At 31.7% G+C, this 18715-nt stretch overlaps 1 protein-coding gene across 1 annotated transcript; it reads right to left on the bottom strand.

The window, feature by feature from the left end:
• Window positions 1-484: 484 nt before the first annotated feature.
• On the bottom strand, window positions 485-3483 carry LOC132627835 (uncharacterized). The gene is made up of 2 exons (XM_060343423.1): window positions 2291-3483; window positions 485-1341 (listed from the first exon to the last, which is right to left on the bottom strand). Exons 1-2 carry the CDS (start codon window positions 3195-3197, stop codon window positions 836-838), a joined length of 1413 nt encoding a protein of 470 aa, XP_060199406.1. The 5' UTR covers window positions 3198-3483; the 3' UTR covers window positions 485-835.
• Between the last annotated feature and the right edge of the window lie 15232 nt (window positions 3484-18715).

Raw genomic sequence — 18715 nt, forward strand, 5'->3', positions numbered from 1 at the left:
ATGACATAATTAAATTAAATTGTGGTCATGAAGGTGAAGTAATATTTTAGACGTGTGGTAAGCTATTCTTTAGGTCATGGATGTGTCGGTTTCTGTTGGTTCTGTTCTTCCACTGCCAGCTTAATTAAGAGCTTACTCTTTTTTTCCCTCTTAATTGTTGTTAATCTTAGCTAAAAGATGACATAATTAAATTAGAATATATATTAGCATGTTGCTATATTGAAGATAGAATAATATGTAAGTCAGATTGTGTTTGATAGACATACTTGAGGACGAGTTCAGGAGTTTAATAGAAACAACACTTAGTTAAGGTGCCAAAATGAAAAAAAAAAAAAGATAAGTTTAAGAGCTGCATATGCATTAAGCCTTTTTTTTTTTTTTTTTATATATAAAAAAAAAAGGGAGAAAAAGGACTAGCCGACGCATATCAGAAATCCAAGTGGAAAACACAAAGATAACACAACAAACTGATAATGACATGGGATTAGGTTGAAGCCTCTGAAATTTGACATGTCTTCTAACTTCTTAAATTTGGCTCATATATTGACCAAAAATGGCTTTTACTAAAGACAAAGTCTTTTCAAGAATAGCATCATTAATGAAATCACGAAGCAATTAGTGTACAATATCTTTTTAGTTTAGTGAATTTACTGTTACAATAAAAAAATTAACAAATGAAATGAATTCAGTAGACAGGGGACTATCTTCTTTAATGCCCTTGATTGTCTGCTGGATCCACATAATAAAATTGGAACCAACAATCTAAATGTCTCATACAACCTTTTAAAAAAACATGTACAAAATATGATGTTTGATTTGATACTTTTTTTTTATGCTACAAAGGGTTGGGAGATCTTGTAGAACTATTACTATCCAAGACAATTTCAAATAAATCACCTTCAGACTCCATATCATAATCTAGTACTTGTTTCAAACTATTGACAGTGTTGTTATTGCTTCTTGTATAAATACTACTTCTGTTGAGCCACTGTGCATCAATTCTACCCATTGAGAAAAGTTCTTTACTGTCTTCATATCCAAGAACTGGTGAATTATTTGCCATAGGACCAATGAAGCAAGGATTTGGTGTCCTTTGTAAATTTGCTGGTGGATATCTGAATACACTTTGTCCAAGATTTACTAGTACAGCAATGTTGCCATTTGATGCTAAAGTTGGGTAAAGTGGATTTCCAAAGTCTTCTGATTTGCAACGGATTTCGTGCACTAGAAGTGAATCTACTGTGAAAAACACCTTCTTTTGGCTTGGATTGTAACCACAACCAATAACCTTTTCTGCTTTTCCCCACTCTTCTCTTTGTGATTCAAACACTAGTTTCATTCCTGAAAATGATTGTCAAGACAAAAATTTATCAAACACTTGATGTTGTTGGATGGGACTCGAGTCTTTTTGGGTTATAACACGTTTGGTCTGACCAAACTTCATTCACTAAAATAGTAAATTCACATCTTTGCTCACTATAACAGTAATGTAACTAAACATATGCCCACTATACCTAGTTAAGTTACAAATATGTCTTGACCGGCCGCGGAACTAAAGTTTTCACTAATGCATTTCAAATTATAAAAAAATAAACACATGAAAAATTCAAAGAATTCGATTATATACATAAAAATAATTTTGATTTTACATATACATTATACAGTGTAATTTTTTGGTAAAAAGGATTAGATGAACGCCTTTGCAGGCCCTTAACTCCGCCCCTATTTTTCGGTAAAAAGGATTAGATGAACGCCTTTGCAGGCCCTTAACTCCGCCCCTACTGCTTGTCATGCTAAAGTAATTAAACTTTAGCTATTATAATAGTAAAGTTACTAAGCATTATCCACTATAACGACAAAATATACCCATCAAAATAACTTAACCGTTACACTGGGTAATGTTTTGTGAATATGCATAAAGTCCAGTTTAACGACAAGAAATAATTTTTGACTTTGCTATAATTGTGGATAAACTTCAGTGACCACAGTGAAAGTAACCTCTCTTTTTTCGTTTTTTTTTTTTTCCCATTTATGACTAATTCAGTTTGTGGCCTTACAATTCCACAATGTTGATCATGGACAATTAAAAAATAAATGACCGTTTACTTATTTGACCTTGGAAAAAAGAATGGGCTAGCCAATAAACTCTATTGTTGTATGACAAATAATCCCACTATGAAAAAGTTTATTACTAACATTTTAAGTGCTTAATATTGACATCTACAACTCTGTTTAAGCATTCTAATTACTGCAAATGGACTTAGTTATAATCAAGAGAACAGGAACTTACCATCAAGAAAAACAGAACCATTTGAGTTAAATCCAATGGAACCTGGATAGCTGCCTGGAAGCTTAAGTGGAAGAGAACCACCACTTGTTAGCCCAATTGATAACACAATGAACTGATCACTTTTGAAATTCTCCTTTGATTCTTGAATTTTTTTATGGCTACTTGTAACATGAACCAAAGATTCTGAATTGGCTTTTGAATTGGAAGAATCCTCTCTAATAAGCTTAATTTTCTCCAAATCTAATTTATCTTCTTTTGCCTTTCCCATAATTTCAAGATTATCTTCATGACTAGGCAAAATAGTAATCTCAAAATAAGCTTCTTGAGGAAATGATGAATTTCCCAAAGGTGGTCCTGGTAAAGGCAAAGATGTTTTAATAACAGATGAAGCTGACATTAAATTAGAACTTTTGCTTAGTTTTCTAACCCCACAATTGAATTGAATTTTCTGCATAAAATCAGCTGACCCTTGGCAAATTTCCCAACTTGTGTCAACCTCAAATAATTCACTTCCATTTTCGCCAACAGCACATGATCCTAAAAGGGACCTAGCTGATCTAACGGATGGTGATGGAGCATACGTTGTGAAAGCAAATCTTGACCATCCATTTTCAACAGCATCAGTTACTAGTGATGGATGATCAGACCAATTGAAAAAAGTCTTAGTTGATGTTGCACCTTGCTTGAAAACATAATAATTTGTTTTCTTTGTACCATCACGATTAAGATGTTGAAGACTTACATGGTGAAGTTTTGAAATCCCATTTTGCGAATTCTGATTTCTTTCTGAATTTGATGATTCTCTAGGCTTTCTTGGACAACATCTTCTATAAATTATTGTGATCATAATTAAAACAAGAACTCCACCTGAGACTGCTACAAAAGTAATCTTCAACCATTCTTCCATCTTCAATTTTCTTCAAATGAATTAGGCTTAATTGAGATGAAATTAAAAAGAAAGTTTTGGTTTTTATTTGTGGGGAAATTTTGGAACAGAGGAAAAACATGAAGGGTGGCGGCAAGGGACGAGGAATGATTCAAGAAAGACTGCAATAGAGACCAAAAAGAGAAAGAAAAAAAGAGACAGAGAGAGTTGACGATTTATTTTTATATTAAAAAAAGGAAACAGTAAAGGAATATGAGAAGTAAATGGAAAAGAATGGGAGAGGCGTGCTAGGCCTAGAAAGATAACATTGATACCTTTTCTTTATTGACAAAAAGTTGCAGGCGCGCTCATAAATACTCCCTCCCCGTGAGTCCACTTAGAGCCCGTTTGGATTGGCTTATAAGTTGCTTATAAGTTATTTATAAGTTGTTTTCAATTTTTTTGAGTGTTTGGCTGTCCAGCTTAAAGTCATTTTGTGCTTAAAATAAGCTCAAAAAAATAATTGGGCTCATTTGACTTAGCTTATCTAAAGCAGCTTAAAAGCTAAAAATAACTTATAAACCAAAAAAATAAGTTAGACTACCCTAACTTATTTTTTTTAACTTATAAGTTGTTTGTAGCTTATAGATACGAGGCTATCCAAACAGTTTCTTAATCATTTACACATCCCTTAAGAAAATACTAACTCCTAAATAAAATTAGATAATTTGACTAAACTACATATAATTAAACAGACATTAGAATTTGATCATATAACACTTAATAGGGACAAATATGGAAAAGTAAGGTTAATTCTTTCTTGATTTGCTAAGTGAACTCTTTTTTTGATCCAAGAAAAAAAAGGCTAAGTGGACTCTTTTTTTAATCCGAAGGGAGTACATAATAATTTTCACCCTCAATTTTGCTTTAAAAATTAAAATTTTCCCTTAATTTTAAACAATAGTCATTCTTCCCCTTTATCCTAATTAACTTTTTTTAAATTTCTATTTTACCCTTACATTATGAACTTGTCTTTTTTTGCTTTTACTTCTTTAAAAGCATGGTTTTTTTAATCTCTTTAATCTATGTAACAAATTTCCTATAAAAAAAAATTACTTTCGAGACGGAAAAAGAAAAGTGAGAAATACTAGTTGAGTATATAACTTAATGTCGATCTAGTGAAATAAATGAAAAGAAAAATAATTTCTTTTTATTAATAATAATCAAAACACTGATATCTATTTATACAAGTAAAAATAGAAAGTAATAATAACTTTAAAAATTATCTTTCAATGCAGGTAATAAAAAATAATTAATAAAAATAAAGGTATATTCTATAATAATCAAAACACTGATATCTATTTATACAAGTAAAATAACAGGTAATTATAACTTTAAAGATATCTTTCAATGCAGGTAATACAAAATAATTAATAAAAATGGAGGTATATTCTATAACAAATTTCTAAAATATTATCTATTCATATTATAAATGAATTTTAAATTATAATTCAAAATATTCCATTAATGACAACCATAACTTGTTTATGTGAAGATAACAGGTAATATGTGAGTGTGTGTATATTAAAATATCAATCATAAAAGGTAATATTAGATTTTGTGATAAATTCATAAAAAGATTATTCTACTTATAATATGAATTTTAAAAAAAATCTATAAATAACTAGGTCAAAAAATATATATAATATAAAAGGGTATTACATATATGGAGGATTGAAAATGTCAAGAGTAAAATAGATATTGCATCGGATAAAGGGAGAGAATATCAATTGTTCATAGTTTTGGGAGGGGGGGGGGGGGGGGGGATGGAGTGGATACAAATGTTGTTTCCATAAAATAACCGCTTAGAAGATAAGTAAAAGAAAAGATTGAATGCGAAACAAAAGAAATCTTTACTCCTGTATATTTGTGATGTCAAATCAGATTGTTCACATCTGGACTAATCAAATGATATACCTATTATCTTTTATAAGTATATATATCGAGTAACTCTATCTATCACTATTTGATTATATGGCAAGAAATTATCTAATATTTTTTCATCAATAATATTGGACAAATGAAAAGACTTTTGAAATTTGTGATAAAAACAAACTTTAGATATTGTATAAATTATTTCTTTAAGAATAAAACAACTTTTTAAAAATAAATTGTTTCTGAATTTAAAAAGCTAACAATTTCGTTTTGGCAGAAAAAAAAAAACGTGCTCATAAATTGAGATTGAGGAAGTGATTATTCTAAACCGGCACCATATTTTGGGCATTAGGGGACGCGTTATTCGTTTGTTTTTATTTCATTTTCAAAGGACATAGAAAGGTAAAAAGGGGAGTTCTCTTGTGTTGGTAAAGCCCTTCTAGAGAGAATCATAATTCTTGAATGAAGGTCAAGGATGCATGGTTTGACTAGTGTCAAAATTTGCCTAAAACCAAGACCAAATTAATCTGAATGGCTGTCAATTGTCAAGAATTAAGAAACAAATCAAGTAGTGAAATCCGTGTAATGGTTTGGCATAAATTAGTTTTCCGACTTTAATTTGATATATATTAGTTTTTTGACTTTATCATTAGAGTAGATAAAGTGATTATAAGCAAGATTAACTTATTGATTCCTTTTATTGTCACATAAATTTACTAAAAACGTGCAACTCAGGAAAGGAAAGAAATTATAAACAAATCAAACCTAGTAATTGCAAGTCATCAACACATAATGAGCATAGACTCCATTTTTTCTATTGAAAAGTTTTTCTAGTGATATTTTGTTAACATACGCAAGAAAAGAAGTATCAGCAGTGCTGATTCTAGAGTGAAGCTCATAAAGCAAAGGCATTTTGGGGGTCCACTTTTCGCTATTGTTGGTTTATAAATTAATTTTTAAAGAAAATCAGTATTTTAAAGAAAAAAGTATAATTTTTTAGGTAAAAAATAAAAGAAAACTTGATTTGAACAATTCGAAGCATATGAAAAATTATAAATAGTGCTATCCAGACACGGTTGGTAAAAACAATGATGTGTACATTTTATGCATGCACAAGAAATCGTACTGACCGTATTTCAACTAAGTTTATTTCATGGGATGCACGTGCATGAACTAGTTTTATTGAATATACTTAAGACCTCTTATTAAAATTTGACTTTAGACCACTAATTTTATTGAACCGCCGCTGAGTATCAGTTACTCATACCTTTGATTTCTCTTCTTTCTGAGTTTAAAGTCAAATTTGAACAAACTAGCTAGTGAGTCTACACGAGAAATATTGAGGGGATCAGAAGCAACGAGAAGAAAGGTACCCTCCAGTCTATTTTACCTGTCTTTTTTTTTTCACGCCTTTAAAAAAATATTAATCAAAAAGCTAATTTAAACTAAATTATTCTTATTTATTCTTTGATCCCAATTAATATTACACTCTTTTTCACCACAATAATCTCTCTTCACATCTATTTTTAGTAAAGACAACAAGTAAAGTGTACCGGAGGAAGTAAAAAATTTGTTGCAATTGACGAACTGGATTAGGATTCTCTAGAGCTTTGGCCGTTTAAAGTTAATAAGCATTGGCTAAAGTCTTAATTAGGGATCAGGTTGCCTAATGTTTTTCCCTTATCATTAAATGCAAATGACCACTTTTGGTATTTATCTTTTGGCAAATCTAGGCTTTACTTTCTGTAATTTTCGGTTGTATAAGGGTTTCATTATCAAAATCAAAATCCATCTACGATTCTCTATTTTGCATTTCGCCAACTAAAATCACCAAATAATTTCAAAAATAACGAATTTACTTTTGTGCTCCAACTTCGTTTCCTTGTATAGACCAATATTGCTTAAAAAGAATATGAAACAAATTTAATAAGTATGAGACATGAAGTAAATTAATTTTAATTCACTTATAAGTCGAATTGTAATGATAGATGACTTACATAAATTCTACACAAGACCTTATATGTTCTAATCTCGGGTCTTCCTAGTAACTTTATCCAGCCGAACCTTTTATTTTGGCATTAACACTGTAAAAAGTAGATTTTAAAATTAAAAGTGGGGAACAAATTAAAAGGATGGGAAACTTAAGGGAAAGAAAAGGATAAGAAAAAGATAGAAATATACAAAAGAGAGCTTTTTCTTCATAGAGCGTGTTTGGATGGGCTTATGCCTATAAGCTGTTTGCAGCTTATAAGTTAAAAAAAATAAGTTGGGGTAGTCTAACTTATTTTTTTTGGCTTATAAGCTGTTTTCAGCTTATAAACTGCTTTAGATAAACTGAGTCAAATGGGCCCAATTATTTTTTTGAGTTTATTTTAAGCACAAAATGACTTTAAGTTGGCCAGCCAAACACTCAAAAAAACTGAAAACAGCTCATAAGTAACTTATAAGCAACTTATAAGCCAATCCAAACGGGCTCATAGTTTGTCGAGGGCAGTTAATTGATGGTTATAATCAATTACCACAATATTTTTAAGTTAGGGATGCCATTGAAGTAATGATTTTGCATCATCCACTTTCTTTTGCTTTTACTTTGGTTCCTTTTTTCCTCTACTTTTCTTCTTATATTTCTTTGGATTCATTAGCATAATCCTTAAAAGACCAAAAAAAAGAGCGACAATTTCATGCAAAAAGCTGATCTAATCTTCAGACTTCTTCTTGTTACACAGAAAAAATTACAAAAGACTAAACCTTGAAAAAGTAAAAGGTAGACAACGAGAAGCTGGCGGGCCAGAATTTTGTGAAATTAAAATTCTTCATAAAAGTACTTTTTTTTTATTAGTGCTGAAGATCAGGTAATGAATACAGTAGCACAGTGATAGAATATGACCATTGGAATAAAATTTGAGCTACTTATGAAAACTTTCAATAGCTATCCGCTGAGCCAATTGAGAATTATTGCTTGAATAATATTTTTTTTTTAGTTAACATAGCTTGAATATTACAACTCCTACTTGTTAGTAGTACTATTACTGTACTCCTAATTCAAAGAGTCGAACTATTATTTTCTTTTACCTCCAATAATTTTCAAATAAATTTTAATTAGTTTGAACCGTAGTAATTTTTTCAAAGATGCAAATATTAGTTCTTAAATAAAATATATACGACGTTTGAATTCATACTAAAAAGTAGATAAGCTTCTGCTCCATCTTCTTCTTATATGAGCTGAATATTGTATTTTCCCTTGCCCTTCATGCTTCAAATTAACATTAATATAGTGATCACCAATTAGGTCAACCTCTTTTTCCTTCTTTTAATTTGTCATATATTCCCAAATTTGTTGTTACTACGTACATCGACGTCGCCAGGAAGAAGACATTATACATACCAAAGTTCCAATTGTACTTTATAAATCTATAGAAAATGAACATAATAACCAGGAAAGAGAGCTCGAAAGAGCTACTCCCTCTGTTCCAATTTATGTTACATATATAACTTAGTTTGACATGAAATTTAAGGAATTTTTTCAATTTTTTTTAACCTAAACTAATAGGAGTGTCGCTCTTGTCAAAGTGTGTTAGATACAAATTATTAATTGGAAGATAAGGAAGAATAATTTAAAGATAATAGGCAATAATTTAAAGATAATAGGCATCTATCAATCAGAGGCAAGAATTTAGTAAAAGCATGGGACCAGAAAGTTTGGATCTCCTAATTTAGCTAATCATACATCCTTTTTCACGCAAAAGCAGCCAACTAAAAGTTGTTTGCTAGAGCTGCTTGTGTCGAAGATGACTGAAAAAAATAAAGAGGGCTAAGGGGGAGAAACAAGTGGTATTTTTATATAATCATTTCGTATTTAAAGGTTATTGATGTGACTAATTTAGATTTAGGATCTATTAGAAAGAGAAACACTCTTTGTCAGATTTTTTTTTCTTTTATAGGACACAAGCCCAATATTTCTACTTAAAGACGGGGCAGAGCTACAGTTCTGCTTGCGGGTTCGGAGAAATTCAATAGCTTTAGTCCTAACTTTATATTTAATGTTAAAAATTTAGTTAATATGTATAAATAATTTATTCAAAACCCAGTAAGTTATCTTTTAAAAAATAATAAAAAATTCATAACTCATAAATTTAAAATCCTAATTTTGCTTATGCTAAAGTGGAAAGATATCATCTATCTAGGGGTGTTCACGGTCCCGTTTGACTCGGTTTTTGGTTAAAATCAAACCAAATCAATTAAGTCGGTTTTTTTTAATGTTCAAACCAAACCAAACCATTATAGTATAAATTCTATCGGTTTCGGTTTTTTCGGTTTGGTTCAGTTTTTGTGGTTTTTTCGGATTTTAAGAATGTATTAATACAAAGAACGTTTGAATTAAATGGTAACTCAATATGGCTTTGACGTTATCCATTCAAATCTAAGAATCTTCTTAATTAATTCATTAACTTTATTTAGATATAGGCCTATGGCTATGGGTATAGGAATTACAGAAACATAACATCTACTTTTCATGATTCTAGTTACCTCCCTACATATAGCCTTTTGATATTACGCAGCCCTCCGGAATTTTTGTTTTCTAGACTCATCGTGTGTATGAAGCATTAAAAAGAAAGCACAGAAATTAAAATGAAAAATGATAAATGATAAACAGAAAGACAAAGTCATCTATCAAATCTTTTTAAATTCCAATTGTCATTTTCTTCCCTTTAATTTGTTATGGATAAAATGCTAGTTTATCAGTAGTAATTCAGATGACATGTAAAAGAGGGAACCATAAAATTGGATAAGGGGAAAAATTTTAGTTTACCTTTAGCAAATTTTTATTTTATTTTACATTAAACGTAAATGGGCTACACTTTTCTTTCTAATTATTTGAATTTATATTGGACTTGGTCTGAGCCAAAATTTTGAAGAAGAGATATATATATATATATAGTATTTTAAATATGTATGTATCTATCGGTTTGGTTCGGTTTGGTTTGGATTTTTTTGGTTTAACACCAAACCAAACTAAATGTTATCGGTTTTTTAAAATTTAAAACCAAATCAAGTCAAACTAAACTGGTTTTCAGTTTATTAAGTTGGTTTGACCTGATTTACCAGTTCGGATCGGTTTTTCGGTCTCATTTGAACACCCCTACATCTATCCATATGTATATACGCAGAAGATGCTGAAAACTATATATTTCCTTGTGATTATTTAAAGGATGGTATTGGCTCTAATATGGTGTATTTTCGTACTATCGTTTCCTTATTCTTTGTTAGGGAGTCGGAAGGTTTGTGTAACTAAATCCAAATTTCTCAATTTATTTGAAAGAGATATTCTTTACGTCACTTGCTCTTCTCAGTTATGTTTTACTAATAAGGAAATAAGAACCAAGAAAATTTGTGACGGGCATTAAGTATTTCTTTATTTTTAATCAATTAATGTCTCAAATTCAAGTCATGAAATGAAATCGTATTTGATATTAAACGCTAAAAAATTGGAATGAAACTTTCAAGCGCGAAGCCTGATTAATAGGACTGTGAAATGAATATCGGACACCGAGCCCAACAGTTATTCCTTCAAATATATCAGTTGGGCGTCAATTTTCTCATAGAGCCGTATGCACAAATTAAAATGGAAAAAAAAATACAAGAAATAACAAGTAAAGAGTAAGATGTCTTCAACCCTCTTGTCCCAAGATGACTATCATGAGAGTATATCCGTTGTGAGCACGGCAAAGCACAAAGTGAAAGTAAAAAAAGGACAGACAAGAAAGAGTGGCACAAAAAACGAGTAGATGGTAAAAACATTCCATAGGAGTCATAGGATATAGTAGAGTAAACAAAAGCATGAAAAGAGGGAGCTTTGTCCCTTCATTTTGTTTCCTGCTTTGGGACAAAGATATCCTCCTCCTAATTATTGTGGTAGTAGGGTACATTTAGCAAGGAAGCAAAATTAATCTCGTAGTTGGTCAATTTTTCCTTTTCTTGTGCTTAATCAAAACCTAACGCTAGAAGAAGTAAATGATGAGGCCTTGATATTTGTCATCCACACGTCAATTATGTATCAGCAAGGGCTAACCCTAGAACTTGCGTTTATGTATGCCACATTGTTTCGTAATATCAATATCCAAATTGATGGACCGGGGATGATTGGGTCAGAGTGATAGTCGAACATGACGCTTGCTTGATGGACTTGGTTAAAACATCAAGTTACACCTTTACTATTACTTATATATTTTGGCATGATAATAAGCGAGTGATCTTAGCAAGTAGTATTAGAGCCGATGCCATGGGTTCAAGTCTCAAGAACAACATATTGTGTGTGAGAAGTGCCAGGAGGGGGATTGTTGGGCAATGCCGATATCCTGTCTAAGGCGAGGCCCATGTGGTGGATCGGGGATTGTAGTCGTAGTCATTGTCGAATATGTTTATATAAAGCTTGCTTGATGCGCTTAGTTAAGAAATAAAGTTGGGTACGTCTTGCTATAAGCTATAGCTTTTGGCATGATAATAAGCACTCGATATTCCTAACACACATTAACTAGTTTTTTTTTTTTTTTAACTAATTCAGATTTGCATCAGGTAGACCCGTATGAGGGTAAAGTGTTCGCTAGCAATAAATTTTTTATTTCAAACTCAAAACCTCTAGCTAGGGAAGGAAACTCAAAACCTCTAGTTAGGGAAGGAGGACCGAATCATTCTCAACTACAGTACCTCTAGTTGGTGGTATGTACATTTACCGATTTTAAGTATGCTCGAAATTGCCAAAAGACTTTTTCTCTTATTAGAGGAGATTAGAGATAATCGAGGAGAGAAAAGTATTCTTTGCGAGTTCAATGATTCAAAGTTCTCAATGAGATCTCCTTAGCATGTCCTACAAATGAAAAGAACAAGAAGAAGTGGGCCCTATTTCCTTATCCACTAGAAAGTTTTCTGCTTCCAATTCGTAACATGGGGCACGAGATAATATTAATTGTAGAAGTCAAAATCCTCCCTTTTAAATGTTTGAGATTTGATGTTACCATAAATTTTGTACGCCAGGTAGCAACTGTTATCTTCATAGTTCTCGCAAGGATAATGGGCCAACAGAAGATATCCTTATGTCCATGCCTAAACCTATAAAAGCCCAGCAGAATAATGTCTTGTTTTTCGGGAATAGGCCCATTTTTGATAGTTGGGCCTAAGGGCCAAGGCAGGTTTGGGCCGCTGTATTCTGTTTTTAAGTTAGTTCTGGAATCTGGTGTCTTTTACATAAGAGTTTACGTTCATGGTAACTTGCAATGGCAGCGTAATTGGTTGTTGTCCTTTTTTTTTAATTAAATACTATCAGGTTAAGTTGATTGAGAAAACATATAATTCTTCATATAATGTCTGCAGAATATGTTAACCTGAAAAATAAAATGATAATTTACTGTGATCAACAAAATTACTCTGAACACTAATCCAGTGTGTTAGAAATTGTATGCAGGGATTAGTGTAATGGGAATTTTTTTAAGAAAGAATGTAGCGGGAAATATTGCTTAGGACTAGGCTGTCAAATGGGCGGATTGGGTGGAAATTAGCCCAATCAAAATGGGCTAATGTAATAAATAGTTGGGCTACTATTGTGCCAAAAGTTATTTGAGCTGAAATGGGTTGGGCCAAAAATGGACTAGTTCATGACCCGCCTAAATCCACCAGAATTTCTTGAAGTGTCTATTTTCTAGAAAAACATTTTTTTGTGAAAAATATTTTCGCGGATTCTTCGTGGATTTTTTTTTTTTTTTTTTTGAGGAAAACACTTTCCGTGGAAAATATTTTCGAGAAAAACATTTTTGGTGAAAAATATTTCCCTTCATATCAAACACATCACAAACTTATAAGATACATGAAGAAAAGAGTATACATAAAAAATAAAAAAAAAAAATATAAAAAAAAAAAATCTCTAGCAATAAACTCATATTTAAGTAAATCTAAAAAAGGGCTAGAATTGAGCTAGTATTGGGCTAAGTTGGAAATCACTTTCTTAAAATAAGTTATGTTGGATTGGGCTAAAAAACCTAAAATCAGCCCAATATGAAATTATGTTGAGCTCAATCCATAAAATTTTAAATGAATTGAACGGCTCATCATCTTTTGAGACATATTTGACACCCCTGCTTAAAACATTGAAAGCATCTCTTTCACATATAAATGTCATTTTATTTATTTGAACCAACCGTGAACAAGGCTAATGGGGTTAATTGAACAGTAGAAAATACATATGTCCCCCTACTGAATATGAAAGATTTGTCTGAACTCCTGTTTTGATGTTGGACAAGAATTCTGATCAGTAACAATTGGCGCATGATGATTGTCTTTTTGCACTCATTGCTATTATGTCGACCTATTACAGGTTATAATCAGTTGAATACTACTGGAATTTCTTCACTCTAACTGGGGTCAAAATACACTTAGTAGATGCTTTTAATTAATCTCTTGTGGTCCATTACAATTTTCTATCTAGTCAAAGTAGTTCTCATTATATATCAAGTTAATTAGCAGTGGGGCTGGCTTTATTTGAGGATTACCGGAGGAGTTAGGTGTATTTTGATGTTAACTTTATAGTACTTAATTACTTGTCGTATCACAATTGGATATGCTTAAGTCGGTGTGATAAAAATTAGAGATTAGCCTATGAAACGTGACCGGTCAATTTGCCCATGACCCACTCATTTATTATCTCTACACATTTAATGATCCGTCCAATTTAGCTCATTTAAAAGTTAAGCTAATACATCTCATATTTAACTATGAGAAATCTTATCAAAACATTATATATATTGCTTTTAAATATGTTATACATAGTCATAATTAGAAAACAATTATTAAGTAATTAAACAAATTAGAAGAAAACGAATAAAGAAATTAAAATATTGATAAGAGTAGGATGGATTGAGCGTTTACTCATTGTTTAGTCAATTTGACCAACCCATTTTAGTCTAAATTATAAGTTTTAGATTGATTAATAATTCGTCCATTTATAAACTCAACCTAAACCCAACTCGCTCATTTGACGTGCCTATTCTGAAGCAATTCATCATTATAAAAAATTTGAGCTCAAAAACTTTTTTTAACTCCCTGCTTATAGTAACAAAACGCCACACCACATTTGTGGGGTGGGGACTGTCCGTGAAGTCTTTTTCTATACCTAAAATGCAACGAATCTTTTTTTTTTTTTGGCATTAACAATGATCCTCTGCTTTGTCCCACTATATTCCAAACGTTCAAGTCTTTATCAGCTTTTGTATTTATTTTAATTACAATAATTAGTACAGTGTCAATTAATCAATCATTTATGTGTCAATCCAGGGCGGAGCTAGTATAGTATTCAGGGGTTCGGCCGAATCCAGCAATTTTGGTCTAAAAGCCTGTATTTGTCTTGAAAAATTAATTGAATATGTATAAATTATTAATTTAGAACCCACTAACTTAAACGAATTACAATCTCGAATCCACAAATTTTAAATCCTAACTCCGCCTCCGTGTCAGTCCCAAACAGTTAAATTATTCTATTTCTACTTTACTTATTTGTCAGGAGTTCTAGTGTCTTTTGTTTGAAGTTGGATACAGCGATATATTTATTACCTGCTCTTTTGGCCTCCATTTTGACTCCTCCGATATATTTATTGATGTTAACTTTATAGTACTTAATTCTTTTAATGAGAACGCGAAGCATTTTTTTGAGGACAGAGGTTATAGTATAACACACATTAATTAATGTGCAGTAATATTGAGTTTGAAAATTGATTAAAAATGGCGGCGTACTCAGAGTATATTATAAAGAATAAACGTTAGAATCATGAGGAGATGTTCACGGTTGTTCGTGTGAAACAATAAGATAGAAAAAATGGATAGAGATACAAACTAATAAACAGATCATGAGGAGTAGAAGCTAAGAAAAAACACTAAACATTTTAAATTTGTACTTATTTGTCTGTAATAAGCTGCCAATTGTCTTTATATTGCGGCCACTCCAAGCTAAGTCTCAAATTGGGAAGTCGGCAAAACCCCACATGTCTCTATTCCTTCTAGCTCGGGGTGCATTCATTCGAACTAATATGTTGCAAGTAGCCAACTTTTTAAATCGTCATCCTACAATGTTCAGGTCTTAATAATTAAATTTCTAACCACACTAACTCTGCTATTCGAGCAGATGATTTGATAAAGATCGTCCGAAACACCAATAAAAATCGTAAGTTTATAAATTAAATAAAGTATGTGTTGGCTAAAACAATTCAAAAATATTCTTAACATAATGTGATATTATTTCTTTTAAGTGAACTGAAGAGTTATTTCACAAAGCTTCACACCATTAATAATATCCAACACCTAGCTTCTTTTCCTTTTCTACTTTTTATGTGAGATTTTGTTTATATACACTCACCAACTAGATCATTTAAATTCCCTTAATTAAAATTCGTTGCACAACTGATGATGTTTCTTTTATTAGTTGAACATATCTATCATTAATCGGCTAATTAAAGGTCTAAGTTACGTAAAGATATAAATAAACATATTGTAATGTTAAGTTTGGCTCGTATTTTCCCAAAATATTCATGAGCCAAGCTAGCTTGTCAATAATAAGGAATTAGTTAAAATTTAGTTAAATGCGAATTATCTTGAAGATTAATTGGATTTCATAAAATCCAGTACCAAGCAAATTTATCTTTTGTTTTTTCTGGAATTATTTTCTTCAGAAAAATTGTCTTACTATATACAAAATGATATTAGGAGTGAGTCAGTTATGATGTGAAACGGAACTAAGGTGTAAAGCTAAAGTCACTGCATGTGTGTTTGGAACTCGATGTGCTGGAAATTTGATATGTCATTTGCGTGGAGTCGTGGACATAACAAGTCACTCTCAAACGCCAACATATCTAAGTCTGATTCATCCACCACCGACCTACTTTCACACTTTCTCTCTTCCATTTGGTGTATAACCTATGTTATATGATGCAATTAAAATATATTAACCGCCCTCCTAAACTTCCACCAACTTGTCAACAATCTACTGAAAGTCATCCTCATCTTAATTGCTAAGCTATTTTAGTCAAAATACATTGTATGTTTCTCCTCAATGCTCTAACTTTTGGTGCTGTCTTGGAAAATATTAGGAGTAATAGAAAAAGGAGGCAAAATAAGAAAAAGGGAAATTAAAAATGATTAGTTTAATTTTTACGTTATTGATCGGAGAAGAAGTTCTTTTTTCCTTTCTTAACAACGTCTCACTAGAAGGTGAATATAGAGATGTTTCTTTTTCTATTTGTTAAGTTCTTACATTAGGGGGTAAACTTAAAGCCCATTTGTTATCACCATTTTATTCTTTTGGCAAGTTGTTATAGTAGCATATTTACCAATATTTATAAATCAAATCACCAATTGAATGCTAGCCACAATCAGTCAGCTCTGAATTTAGATTTCTTGGCTTAAATATTTTCGAACTATTAAATTATTATGCTTAGATGTAGTATGTTTCATTGAATGCTAGCCACAATCAGTCAGCTCTGAATTTAGATTTCTTGGCTTAAATATTTTTGAACTATTAAATTATTATGCTTAGAAAGTATTTATCCTTAGATGAAGTATGTTTCATTGAATTAAATGAAGATGTTTCCACATTTGTCGTTATCGTCTGAAATACAAAACCTCAGCACCATCATAGAAGTTTAAAGAAAAATTAAAAAATAAATATTAAACAGGACATATATTAGTCATGTGATTACGAATTTGCGTAGTCGAAGACTCTCGCAGTGGAAGCCGTTCAATGTACACATCAGCCGAATAGCGATACCTCTCAAGTCTTGACTTAATTAATTTTGAAGTCAAATCGCAATTGCAAGTTACAACTAAAAGCAACTTGATCGTATTTGAGGCTCTGCTTCATTTGGTGTTATCATATCCTTTAACTAAAGAAATTTAATATTTTAGATTCTTACTTTGTGTTTTTTGGTTAAGAAATGCTCTCTTTTCTTCTGGTGTTGTTAATATCTTTGCTTTTAAAGAAATTAATGTTTCGGATTCTTGATTTTGAGTTATTTTTATTTTTGCTTTGTTTGTTAACTTATCACAAATCACAACTCTCCTTGTTAGGAGTTGCTATGTTTCTTGAACTTTGTATTATTATTGAAGAAACGTGTAAACAAATTTATACTAGACACATTGTACTTTAAATCGTAAACGGAGAATTTACTGTGATTCCTGTTAATCAAATAGTAATCTGGTACATAAACTAAAGAACAATGTGTTTATTTCGAGCCCACAAAAAACTGTGTTTCTTAAAGAATTTAATCCCCTCACTGTTGCCAAAGGTTTGGATTAATTCTTCCAAAGATAGAACGAAATTCTATTCTGCAATACCGGCAATGGAAATTGCAGAATTTCAGCGAACTCAACGAATGGTAGTAATCACACGACACTTACTGATTTTTGGTTTCGAAAAGAATGCAGTATGAGGGGAAAGGAAATTGCGTTTTTCAGAGAACAAAAATGTTTTTAGTTTTTTCAGTGTGTAAAAAAACAAATGAGGCGAAGCCTCTGAAAATTTATAGCCTGTTATTTTGATCTGAACAGGTATGAAAGTGCCTGTTCGGTGAAGGAGATGACCGTTGGTCATCGTTATGTCCATTGGAAGGAAAAAAAATCCGTTGGAAAAAACATAATTCCGCGAATTTAATGAATTATGTTAATTTCGCGTGAATTAATTAATATCCGGATTAGAAACATTAAGTAAGGAAAATGGAAAATAAAATATTTTTTTGTGATTCCTGCTAATCAAATAGTAATCTGGTACATAAACTAAAGAACAGTGTGTTTATTTCGAGCCCACAGAAAACTGTGTTTCCTTAAAGAATTTAATCCCCTCACTGTTGCCAAAGGTTTGGATTAATTCTTCCTAGTATAGAACGAAAATCTATTCTGCAATACCGGCAATGGAAATTACAGAATTTCAGTGAACTCAACGAATAGTAGTAATCACACGACACTTACTGATTTTTGGTTTCGAAAGAATGCAGTATGAGGGGAAAGGAAATTGCGTTTTTGAGAGAACAAAAATGTTTTCAGTTTTTTTCAGTGTGTAAAAAACAAATGAGGCGAAGCCTCTGAAAATTTATAGTCTGTTATTTTGACCTGAACAAGTATGAAAGTGCTTGTTTGGTAAAGGAGATGACTGTTGGTCATCGTTATGTCCAAAAAGATTATCAATCAATCAGACCAAATCCAAATCCAAATCTGAAGCCGAGCCGAGCGACGATGACGGCGCGAGGGGTGGTCCTCTTCTCAACCCTTTATGAGCTAGAGAATGTGTTGCTTAATATAAGCACACACATAACACTTTCAACCACCAATGTGGGAGAAGTGTTCACTTGAAAGGTTGTTTTTCAAACTTTCATTTCCCTCCATTTCCCAATTCATACTTCACCTTTAAAGTCCCTCACGTAATGCATTTGTGGACTTTAAACTTAACGATCCCCCACATGAATGGGGAATGGCTATATATGCAACATGCCTAAAAAAAAAACTTGTGTGATTACAGGTAAGGATTAACCGCATCTGGATAAGTAGGTTTCCCTTTGAACTTTCCATAGTGAACATACATCGGATATACTCGATCA

Source organism: Lycium barbarum, chromosome 2, assembly GCF_019175385.1.
Source record: "Lycium barbarum isolate Lr01 chromosome 2, ASM1917538v2, whole genome shotgun sequence".
Lineage (NCBI taxonomy): Eukaryota > Viridiplantae > Streptophyta > Magnoliopsida > Solanales > Solanaceae > Lycium > Lycium barbarum.

What these genes read in the sequence shown, in the direction of transcription:
- LOC132627835 (XM_060343423.1), bottom strand. Translation starts at nt 3,197, where the DNA reads ATGGAAGAATGGTTGAAGATTACTTTTGTAGCAGTCTCAGGTGGAGTT. An exon ending in TGGTTCTGTTTTTCTTGATG is followed by an intron (nt 1,342 to 2,290) that starts GTAAGTTCCTGT and finishes AATCATTTTCAG; the next exon opens with GAATGAAACTAGTGTTTGAA.